This window comes from Alligator sinensis, unplaced genomic scaffold (genome assembly GCF_000455745.1).
Source record: "Alligator sinensis unplaced genomic scaffold, ASM45574v1 scaffold423_2, whole genome shotgun sequence".
In the NCBI taxonomy this organism is placed as follows: domain Eukaryota; kingdom Metazoa; phylum Chordata; order Crocodylia; family Alligatoridae; genus Alligator; species Alligator sinensis.
In genome coordinates this window covers 100,267-112,810 of record NW_005843263.1, presented here as the reverse complement: position 1 = coordinate 112,810, position 12,544 = coordinate 100,267, and the positions used below count along the sequence as shown (strand labels likewise).

At 42.4% G+C, this 12,544-nt stretch overlaps 1 protein-coding gene across 4 annotated transcripts in view; it reads right to left on the bottom strand.

Moving 5' to 3' along the window:
• Nucleotides 1-3,077: 3,077 nt before the first annotated feature.
• LOC102375189 (pantothenate kinase 1) overlaps nt 3,078-12,544 on the bottom strand; it is a 39,860-nt gene continuing 30,393 nt past the window's right edge. For 2 of the 4 annotated variants that reach the window (XM_025194617.1, XM_006038139.3), the window contains 2 exons: nt 10,376-10,519; nt 3,078-5,964 (listed from right to left, as the gene is read on the bottom strand). In XM_025194617.1, the coding sequence (XP_025050402.1) occupies nt 5,905-5,964; nt 10,376-10,519 (204 nt within the window). In that variant the 3' untranslated portion in view covers nt 3,078-5,904. The remainder of the gene's footprint in view (nt 5,965-10,375; nt 10,520-12,544) is intronic. The other 2 variants (XM_025194619.1, XM_006038140.3) reach the window with 1 other exon arrangement.

The following is a 12,544-nucleotide window of genomic DNA, read 5'->3' as shown; positions in this document are numbered from 1 at the left end:
GTGGAAGGGGCTTGGGTCAGCCCCAACCTGGCCCTGCAGGATGGGGGGACATGGCCCAGCCCTGATCCAACCCCTGTAGGAGTAAAGGGTCATGGCCCAGCCCCAACCTGGCAAAAGGAAAAGGGGCAAGGCCCCACCCTGTGGGGGAGAAGGCTTGTGGCCAGGCCCCCCTTCGGCGGCAGGGAGGGTAAAGGGATGCAGCTCGACCCCAATCTGGCTGCATGGAGGGAAAGGGGTGTAGCCCATCTACAATCTGACTGTGTGAAAGTGTCATGGCCCAACTCCAACTTGCCCCGTGGGGCCCGAAATCGCGGTAGCAGTAACAGGCAGCAGTAGTGCCACTGCTCCCCCGCTGCCACATTTTTCAACCCATGGGATGCTGGATTCAGCCTACAGGCCAGATTCAGCACCACTGCTTTAAAGGCAAGGGTAAGCAACCTATTCCAGCTGCAGGCTGGAATGACCCACCAAGTCAGAGGCAGGTAAGCACTAAGACACAGCCACTGCCACAGCTTCTCCCTATGGCAGAACAAGAAGTGCACCTGCTGCTGAATGCTACTGAAGCCCCACAATGACAGGCTGTACCCAATTTTCACAGGCTGGATTGAGCCCCCGGGGCATACATTACTATCACATGCCTTAAGGCAGGGGTGGACAAAATGGAATCTGGCTGCCAGCCAGATCCACCATTTCCCAGAAGCTCCTGCCTACATCACTGTGGACAGTTTTCATGGAGACCCCAAGAGCACCAGGGCTGGGACAGCCTGCAGCCACGGTTCCCATGGAAATGGCGCCAGCAGCATAAGCAGGATGAATGGGAAGCTGTTCCAAAGCTGGGGCAGGGATCTTGTGGCAATCACAATGTGGTCCAGAGGTGGGGCAGACTTGTGATCCACACCCCTGCCTGGGTCATGCAGGCAGCACATCACAGCTCTGTCCTGGCTCTGGACCATGCTGTCACTGTCACAAGATCCCAGCCCTATCCCTGGAGCAGCTTCCTGCCCACCAGCTCACCGAGCTAACGCTGGTGGGGCCAGTCTCCATGGAAGCCCTAGCCCTGCTACTCCTGGGGGTCTCCATGGAAAGTGACCATAGCAATGCAGGCGGGGCTGCTGGGAAATGGAGTCCACTGCAGGTCCAATCCAGCCTACAGGCTGGACTTTATCCACCCTTGCCTTAGGGCACAGTTCAGAGAACAATCATCAATACAGCCTGCTTTTCCAGAGATCGCGGAGTCCAACAAGGTTATACTGAAACTGCAGGTTCTGCCAAAACTGGTCAATCCACTGAACTGGCTGATTTCCCTTCCCATCCACCTTAACAATTCCATAAAACAAACAAACCAATGTGAAAAATAAGATATCTCTGGATGTCTAATGCAATTCTTTCTAGGGCCAAAACCAAGCATAGTTTACTCAAGATCCCATTTTACCTGTGGGCCCAAACATAGTCCAAGAAATGGATTTTATCTGATATATTTGGATAGCATCTAGTGTAAAATACATCAGTGAAGCCTAGGGGTGCATCACTAGAGATCTGTGGGGCTGATACAGCTAGCCGATATTTAAGGAGACATATCAGCCAGTACCGCTGCCTCCAGGTGGTAAGTCCCTTGTGCTCCCCAGATCTGCGCAGCATGGGGCAGGCTGCAGCTCTAGGGCAGAGCCAGCGATGTGCAGGGCTTTACTTGGCTGGGCTCAGAGCAGGCTCTGGCAGTGCTGGAAGGAGGCTACAGCCACCCCAAATTTTGCCATAGCTCTGCTTCCAGCCCTGCACCACCGCAGCTGTAGCTTTTTCTGGTGCTTAGGTGGAGGCAGGGTGTTCACCTGGGGCTGGGGCTGCGCGGCTGCTAGTACAGCTGCAGTGAAATTTGGGGCGACTGCAGCCTCCTCCCATCGCCGCCAGAGCCTGCTGAGGCCAGCCCCTGGCCTGCTCCTCCCCACAGCTGCTGCCTGCCCAGTGCTGCACAGATGTGGGGGCACATGCCCCCATCCCCCTGGGGTGCAAGCAGAGGCAGGAGCCAGGCCCGAGCCATGGCTTCATCCGACACCCCACCCTGCACCCCAGCTGGGCAGTGCCTGCCCCTGCCCCCTCCTTTACCATGGGGGGTGTTGACCTGCCTCCCCGACTCCCCTTCCCTCCCCTTCTGACTTACCAGCTGAAGATAGTGCTCCACACTGCCGGCTCTGCTCCGTGCTGCACTGCGGCTGCATGCAGATGGGTATTTATCGGCCAAATTATCAGGCCCATAGGGCCAATATAGACAATTTTCTTCATATCGGTTCCGATCTGATATCAGACAGATGCATCGGTGCACCTCTTATGAAGCCATTAGGCCCCCCGGTGCCATATCAACCTTGAATAAGAATTAACATGTAAATGTAGGCTTTAGGGTAAAGTTGGATATGCTTTTACATAAAGCAGTTTCGGCAGTTCCATTGTAAAAGTACTGGAATTTGTACTTCAAAAGACTAGTCACATTCATTTATATTGCACCTTACTGGTTGAAGTGAATGAAAATGTATGTAAGAGCATATTCATGAGAGAATAAAGCAACAAAACTATTTGACATAATGGGGACCTTTTAAAAGTATATTTTTATTTACTTATGGTTCCTTCCTCATTGGTTTATTTTTTTTCTTGTTTTTGTTTTTGCTTCTTTCCCTCTGCCTAATTCATAGCATAATCCAGTTTACCAAAAATTTTTGGTAATCATAAGATTGTGTGGTCACTACCTTTAATTTTGCTTATTAATTATTTGCAAAATATTTCTTTTAGAACTTTTAGGTTGAAGCTCATAGAGAGATGCACATGGAATATTAAAAGCAACTCTACTGAGAGACCCGAGTACAGGATATAGTACGTTAAGACTAGCTTCTTATTTTACAATTTACCCAGGTAGCTCAGAGCAGCTGAGACACTCAAGATAACTGTTTGTAGAATATGTACATCTAATTTCTGGAGTTGGGACACTTTCAGACAGGCTCTGTCCTGAGGAATTTGTTTCCTTGCTTGGAATGACAAAGCTCAAAAAGAAAAAAGGGAGGACAGGAAATATATATATATATATTTTTTTAATAACAATGTAAATGAAATATAATCCCTTTGGTATGTGAAACGCAGTCCAAGAATGCTAGAACCATGCATAGTTGTATGGTTCCCTCTACTGTTTACAACAGTGAGTGCAACTACTGAAAACATCTGCACTGCTTCCTTTGTTAAAATAATAGCATTAAGACACAGTTTGTAATATTTCCACACATGAACATTGAGAAGAAAAACTAAACCAAACCAAACAAATATGCCAAACTTATGAACATAGTTTCATAAGCAGTAATTAGGATTACCAATATCCTATGCAACAAATAAATAAATAAATACATACATGGATAATTCATGTTGAACAGAAGCCAGGAGAAGTGACTGGAATCTGTTTGCCTCTGGCTTTTTAGTGGCATAGTGCAAAAAGGAGTAGTAAAATGACAAAGGGAATGGAAAACTCCATTGTCTTCCCCCCCAATACTTGAAAAATCAAGTGATTAAACACAAAGCTGCTGCAAGTCTCAAACAGGCTCAATGAATCCGTGGGAAAATGAGTAATAGTTGTTCTCTACACAGCAACATATAGCACTGTACATTTTCATGTCGCTAGCAATTTCTGCAGAGCTTTGGAATATCTCCAAGTTAATGTGATCAGTAAGTCTTTTGCTTGGAAGGTTAGATACAAGGCTTATTTTTCCCCCCAAAATCCATTCCGGGTGAAGCTGATTAGAATATCTGATGTCTTTACGCTGCTAGAAATTAGAAATTGTCTGTCTCATTCTTTCAAGTAAAAAATCCCCAACCATAGCCCATATCCAGGTTCACTCCTCTACACACTTCCTGAATTTTATGCAAATACTGAGGTTTTATGCAAGATGCTACTCTTACAAATTTTTCCCCTCTTTGAGCCCTCCCTGCACAGCCACTCAAAAAATCAAGCCTTTGCAGCATGTCTACACTGTGTTCAAGAGTGCTACAATGAAGCATGATATACTGGATCCACGGGCACTAAACCATGCATGAATCAAGCATAAGGTGGCTGCTATAGTATGGAGCTGGGCATGCTTATTGGGTACATGGCCCAAGACGAGAAGCTTTATGGCGCATGCCTGGCTCCAGTCCAGGACAATTACATTGCATCAATTTAGGGACATGGTTCCAGCAGAGCAGGCATGCCATGGCATGGTCCACAAACAGTGCATATGCAACAAATACTCTCGTTTTTCACCATTCAGTAAAGTGCACAATGTTTGGAGCAGCCACTACAATTATCAAGATCACACAACACTTTAATGGCTAAAAAAAGCTTTATATAAGCTTACTGTGTTTATGGAGGACTAGAGACATTATACCAGATGCATTCCCATTTTAATTCTTTTGATTTCAGTTATGTTATGTGAATGGACCAACTTAATTATGCTCAAAGTTCTTTATATGTTCTCATAATGTATAAAACCTATGTAAGTAATAGAATTTAAGGAGGCAAAACTTTCAATCCTGTCATAAAAGAAGCAATTTAATAAAGGCTAAAATAAGTGAATGAATCAAGGTAGCAAAAACCAAAATGCAAAGGTGAAAAAAAGCACAGTACCAAAAAAGCGATCATAAGAGTAACAGGAAGGCACTAAAACATTCTGCTATTTATTCCACATAGCTAGGTTTAAGGAATAAATTTCACAGACCTAATATAATCATCACATTAGTAATGGGCTTTATTTCCACCAGACAAGTTAACATTTTAGTCGGTATAAACTTTTTCAAGGTTTGAGATATGGAAATCAATTTTAAAAAAGGAAGGAAAAAAACAAAAAATACCCCTCAAAACAAGAAAAACATCAAAAAGGCTGTTTTCAAATACAGGCTTGCAAGACAAAGAACTATAATGATAAATACTCAGACCTTAAAAATCCTGGAGGGAATAGTTGCCTTTTGCTCAAAACTCCAAGACAACTACATAGGAAGAGATACTGAAAACTGTCTCCCATTATTTTCTTACTCCAAGCATCTGCAAATCTATAAATATTCATACCCTACAGCATACCCTTCCATGTATGAGCAAAATCTCACCATGAGAGACTTTCACTTTAGTTTCAGGACGCAAATTAAAAATTTCAATTTAAACTTTTAAAAATCTTCAGTGAAGAGAGACCAAAACACATGTGTTTTGTTTTTTTTTACTGCAATAAGCAGGTAGCAGCGTGATTTGTGATTTCAAAAAGCTGCAGAGACTTTAAGAAACTTTGGACCTTATTCCTTCCCCTGCAGGTTTACTAGCACCTGTTTTCAACAGAAACAGGTCTAAGAAAGGTCATCATGTTTTTGGGGAAGTGACAAGAGGACAGTGTCCTAACTGACTAAAAAAAAAAAAAAAAAAGATTAAAAAAAAAAAATCAGCGACATTAGTGTTAACAGTAAAGTGTGCTAGCTTTGTGGTTTCATTTGAAACCAAGAGCAAATCATGAAACGTCATGAAAAATAAGATAAAAATCTCCTAGAGTGATTATTAAATGAAGTTAAAATTACCACACTAATAAGTAAACCCCAGAAGAAAAGCAGGCATCTTTCATTATAAGTCGTTCTTTAAACAATATTCACTTTTTTAAAATAATCCATAAAATCTGTATGTTTGGCCACGGTGCACATTTTTCCCTAAAAAATACAGTATACAGAAAAACCTCTTTATTCCCAGTATGAATTTTGCAGTATAAACTCAAAACCCAAAGTTAATGATCAGCTAAAAGGATTCTAAATTATTTACAAATCCAGCAGGTAGAACTGCCATAATGGCTTTGTTTCCATCCTTGTAGTGGCTTCATTCTATCCAGCAGCATCTTTGATAGGTATCCGTGTCCAGGTGGCTTGTCACTGATCATCTGTCATTTTAAGCAATTCTAAAAGGGCTCCAACAGCTCCAAAGTAACCCTTAAAAAGCAAAAGAATAATAACTATTAAACATTTTGAAATATGTAAAAAGGGGTATGACTGTAAAGGCTGGATACATTATTAGGTCCCTGATACATGTTGCACTTAAGATGCGATTAAATAGTGACCTGGCCATATTCTATTAATGGCAAGATAAACCAGGAACAAGTGACAAAGTTGTTACAGGCAGACAAGGTTCCTTGGGTGAATTTGATATCTTTTATTAGACCAACCCAAATGGTTGGAGAATAGTTATTAAGCAAGCTTTCGGGTTCAAAAACCCTTCGTCAGGCTCAGGAAGCTGCAGCAGTTGGTGTGTGCTCTTCCTGGATGGAATGAAAAGTTGTTACACGCATTTTGTGTAATAACTCTTGCTGGTTCCTATCACACCTTTAAACTGAACACATAGCTAGTGCTCCCAGCATCTGGAACATACTGCTCACCAGTATGTTCCACCAGTGAGCAAAGCTCCCAAACACAGAGGTGCACCACATACTCGTGGCTGGAACCTCCATCAGCCGACAGGGCTCCCAGCCACAAGAGTGAAGGCTGCCAGTTTAGGGGGAACCCAGGATCATAATAATCCCAGCTTTCCTCACACTGAAATATGGTGCGATAGGATCTGATGCTTGATTCCATGGCATGGGATGGAATCGTGACATGGCAGAAAGTGCAATTATTGAGACCGCATATCAGATACCATTGTGCCTTTTTTTGTAACATCTGTCAGTAGCCTAAGACAGTTAAAATTATGCATCCTAGGAAGTCAGTCAACCTACATAAGGCTACTTAAATTGACGCTGGTTACAGTGACAAAACGATAGGGACCAGTTTCAGAAATGCATCAAACAGCTCATTTAAGTAATCAAAGGGAAAATGAGAAAGAATAATGGATACACACTAAGGGTGCTTATACAAGTGACATTTTCATAGATGTTAGGGTCGGAAGGGACCTCAATAGATCATCGAGTCCGACCCCCTGCATAGGCAGGGAAGAGGGCTGGGTGACCCCAGCTAGATGCCTATCCAACCTCCTCTTGAAGACCCCCAGGGTAGGGGAGAGCACCACCTCCCTTGGGAGCCCATTCCAGACCTTGGCCACTCTAACTGTGAAGAAGTTCTTCCTAATGTCCAGTCTAAATCTGCTCTCTGTGAGCTTGTGGCCATTTTTCCTGGTACCCCCCGGGGCTGCCTTGGTGAATAAAACTTCACCAATTCCCTTCTGTGCCCCCGTGATGAATTTATAGGCAGCCACAAGGTCGCCTATTTTGTGCGATTGGGCCCCTGAAAGCACTCTACAGTCATGACATAACACAAGTACATGGCTGCAAAGTGCTCTTAAAATGGCCAATATCACAAAAAGTTAACCCTGGTAAAACTAAGTATTAGATTAAGGTGCTTTAAAGCAGAGCATCCTAGGGAACTTGTGTTCTCTCCAGGGTTACTTTTTGCACTGGGACAGAGCTGAGCTGGTGTTTATGCCAGCAGCACCAGCCCAGTCCCATCCCCAGGGCTGTCAGCAAGGGAGAGAGGGGGAAGAGGAGGAAGCGGCCAGGCAGAGCTGCTGGCTGCTTTTGAATGGCCAGAGATGGGGGAAGGGGGAGGAGGGTGGAACAGAACCCCCTCACCTCACAGGTCCAGCCACCGCCCCCACCCCCCCGATAGGGGTAGGGGAGGGGCTAGGGAGAGGGACAATTCTATAGCCTCCTTGGAGGTTTCCAGAGCACACCTGCCCGCTGGCCAGGTCCAGTGCAGAAAGGCTCCAATCCCACCTCCTTTGACATCCTGAGTTATGGGAGGGGGGGTGGAATAGCTCTAACTAGTTACTAAGGGGTAACACCTTGCTCGACATGGTCCTGGCCATGGGGGATGACCTGGTGAGGGGACTGCAGGTCCTTGACCACCTGGGCAATAGCCATCATCACCTGCTGGATTTCACTATCCAACACAGGGCGTCTAGGGCTCACACCAAAGCTAAAGCCCTTGACTTCAGAAGGGCCAACTTCAATGAGCTTAGGAGACTAGTGGGGGAGGCACTAAGGGCCCAGAAGGTAGAGGAGATGGGAGCCCACGAGGGATGGTCGCACTTTAAGGGGGCGATCCTCCAGGCCCAAAGGATAACAGTCCCTGAGAGAAGCAAGGAGGTAAGAGTGCTCAGAAACCCCCTTGGCTCAGCAAGGGCATTCAGCAATGCCTGAGGACTAAAAAGGAGGCGTACAACCAGTGGAAGGGAGGCACTATCACCAAGGAGGAATACTCCTCCTCAGCCAGGAGTGTAGCACCAGTAAATCAAAGATATAATTCCCTTCATAGAAGATCAGAAAACAAACAAATTCTGGAGTGGTGCAGTCTTAAAAAACTCATGCAAGGTTTTCTTTGTAAGACACTGTCATTTAATCATAGTAGCATTGATGTGTATACAAGTTCTGTATATTTACTTTGATGCTCATTTATTTTAAATGATTAATTATCTCCATTAATTACAATAGCCACATTTTCATGTGCATGCACACTTGTTAGCCCATGCAAGTTCATGTGGATTAAGTTTCACATATTTTTCTCCTCTAAGTTAATGGTGTAATTCCAAAGAACTTGGGTGTAATGTAGCAAAAATTTGATCTTCTATATTGTGTGTCTGTGCACAAAGTTATGACCAAGCAGCTTTGATTATCTTTACCCAGTAGTAGCATCCCATGTTCTCAAACTCATTTTTCCTGTTGTAATCTCTAAATATTTTTCAGTTAGTTAGTTGAGCCTTCAATATTGGCAGTAAAGCCAAACAGTACAGTAAAAAAATAGGTAATTATACAAGTGTCATTCATATTTAAAATGAAGTTAATAGTTTTTTTGCACAGCTTACCTATCTTGTAACACTTTTCCCAGACTATATATGACATTAAACCAAATTTAAGGCAGGGTAGATTTGTACTTTATAGACTAACCAAAGTGTGCACACATGCTATACATGCACACACACAAGCTTTCATGAGCTGATGCTCATTTCATCAGAAGCTGGTACCAGTGCCCAGAGATTGCCCCCAACTGTTTCCCCATGACATTATGCCATTCAAGTCACTTCCAAGACTAAGATCTTAAAACAAAGTAAACCATAACTTACCAGTATCTTTCTGCTGGTCTTTCATGCCGAATGTTTCAGGATGATATAATGTTAGAGTAGAGCCAAGTGAAATTTTGACCAAAGTTTTTGTAGTAAAAAAGTAGATTGGACAACACAGATCCATTTCAATGACTTTTTTAAAATAACATATTATTAAATCTATAGAAGAAACAAGCCACATGGTTCAGTAGGTTTTTCCTCTTGAAGGGCCATGTGCTTTTCAGACCAGGTGCTCTCTCAACAGTAATTCAAACATCAAACATCCTAGGCAGCATCTGCAGACAAAGGCTGAGCTATTGTTGGACAAAGTAAGGATTCATTAACTTCAGGAATAAAGCAGGAGTGTGACCTAAAAGAGAAAAATATTTAAGACTCACATTTAATCACAAAAGGCACCTGCCTCTATCTAGGATTTCCAGGCAGACATCCAAACTAGGCTCTTGAGTGATTTTTGCTACCGGATACCAGAGGGGAAGAAACTATTTGTTTATATTTGGTTCTAAAGCATGAAAAAAAAGCTGTTTCACAGAGGGGGGGGGGGGGGGGGGGGGGGGGGAATCAACAGCAAATAGGCAGAGCTCTTTTCTCCCTAGCACCACCTGGCGTGACAAGGAACAATGATAATAAGCTGATGGAGAATAGGTTTAGGTTGGAGATCAAAAGGCAATATTTTACAGTTAGGGTGGCCAAAATCTGGAATCAACTTCCCAGGGAGGTGGTCCCCACCCCTACCTTGGGCATATTCAAGAGGAGGTTGGATGATCACTTGTCTGGGGTCTTGTGAACCCAGCATTCATTCCTGCCTGTGGGCAGGGGGTCAGGCTAGATGATCTGTTCAGGTCCCTCCTGACCCTAGCTACTATGAAACTATAACTCATGGGGCTTTATATAAAGCACCATAAAAAAGTTAGAGTGGGGCCCTGAACATCTCTAGGAACCCTAAGTGACATTACACTTAAAAGTAAAACAATTTCTATTCTAAACTAAATTTTATCACCTCTGCAGAAAGAAAAAGAAAATCTCAACTAGTCTACCAAACCTTGAACAGCTTGAAGGTTACACATATGACCATATATTAAAAAAAACGGGGGGGTTCTAGGAGGGGAGTGATTCCTGAAAGATTAGTGGCTAAATTGCTTAAACTCGGGGATTTAAAATCAGGAGCATTTTAAACAACCTTTGTGTTAAATGCTATTGCAAAGACCTGTCCATGGATTTTTTTCTTTCTGAGAAGTCTTTTGCATGGCAACTCTATACACTCAAAAGAAAGATAGTTTTTTTCTTATAACTCACAAGGAATGCAATGAATACCTCATGTTCCAAAAACAGAGCCTTCAGCTGTCCCTTGGACCAATAATCCATGGCATATGCTAGCACCTTCATAGCAATCATATTGATTCTGAGAAAGTTTCCAACAAAAACCACCCTGTCAATGTTCTGTAAAAATCAAAACAGAGATGAAAATACCTGAATTTAGAACGTTATTTTATGCAAACATAAAATTTACCACCGTTAAAAAACAACAACGAACACACACAAGCATCCTGGGAAATTCTAGCTTTGTACACATTAGCATTTTCTAATCTTTAAACTAAGAGACTCGGACTACTTTAGTAACAACTATTACCAAGGAGAAAAGTAGCATCAGGAAGGAATATTTTATCTGAAGGACAGGTTTAAAAAGTTGATATACAATCAACGTGGTACATGCAAAATGTAAGAGAGTTTTCATGATACAACAGAAATGGATAGCACTGGTTTTTCCATAGTACAACTATTTTATTAATATTTCATTTCTCAAATGAAGTAGTCTCTGAAAAAAATCAACATGGTTAATAAATCCATGAGGGGAATCTGTAAGAAATATTTAACAAGGATTACTTTTGAAATTCAGGAATAGAAAGCTTTAACAAAATTCTCAAACCGATTCCACCATGAAAAGTAGCTGTCATAAGGCAATGTGGCTTCCAAGTTTATTAGGTCTCAGCATGTTGTGTTCAGTTTTCATGGAAAGCTTATGTGAAGTTACAGGGACAGTCATTCACATAACACAATCTCCTTTCACACATCACAACCTGCTGTGAATGTCCTTGCAGACATAATTATTCCTGTAGATACCTCATCCAAACTAATTCTATTAATAATGCAAAAAGAAAAATAGAATCTAGCATTGGTAATTTTAAAATTACTGAATTTGCATGTGTGACCAAATCAACCACAAGCCAACCCTTGCAGATGCATGTCCTTTAAAAGAGATGCATGTCCTTTAAAAGAATCTTGTTAAAAGAGCCCACATGTCATCTCTGAAACTTAGGGACTTCTCTAAAAGAAGAGGACAAGTTATTGCAGCTGTATTTGGCTGAAACAAGCACTAATGTCCAAGACTACCACAGATTACTTTTGTATACCTTGCAGTACTGAAATAGTTAATATTGCATAATGTGTTTATTTGGACTATGACATCCTCATTCAGCGTTGCCACCAAGGAGTGACAAAGTACATCAAGACATAATTGCCTATTTAGCAAGCCGAAAACTTTTGAGGGGGGAGGGAGGACTAGAGGGAACTCATATGTACAGACCAAACAATTTATATAATACTGCTTCAATTACAAAAGCAAGAAGAGTCAAATTAACCATTTTGAGTCAGGCCATACCTGTGTACATTCATTCAATGGACATATTTGGATGGGAATCTAGGAAAAGCTGGCATTTTAAAGGGTTACAGTTAAAACATAAAATACTCCATTTTCCTTAAAAGAGTACAGGACTTTCTATCCTGTAAGACGTACCGCTGACAAAACGAAGACAGGGAACGGGGGGAAACGTTTAAAGCAACACTGGCAAACTGAGTACCTTAATTTAAACTTCCTCTCACTTAGATTTCATTTTTTTAACCCAGATATGAAATTATTAGAAAGCTCAAAGCAAGCAGTAACTGAAATGGACATATACATTTTACTGAGAAACTCAGACCAAATTAAGTATTTATAAGATACTGTTCATCATAAGCATACAAAAAGAATGAAAACACTGTATTCTTACATCAAATTCTTGTTACTTTAAAAAAATACAGCCAAAGTATTTAAAGGTTGAAAGGTGAAAGCCTTCATAATGAAGGCACTCTAAATTCAGGTTTAATCATACCAAATCATAACAGTTGGCATGCTCTATACCAGGGGTGTCCAAACTTTTTGAATGTGGGGCTGGATCACAAACTTTTTATCGCCCAGTGGGCCGGCGAGCCATATTCAAAGACGTCACAGGAAGTGATATCATATCAGGAAGTGATGTCACGTGACCTTTGACACCAATGAAGTTGCAGGGGTTGACATGGTACTGGTTTACATGGCATGCATGCCCAGGTTGACATGGTGCTGCAGCAGCTGCTTGGCTACAACCAGGTTGACCTGGTGCTAGAGAAGCCACAGGGCCAGGCTGGGGGTAACCGCGGGGCCACCCA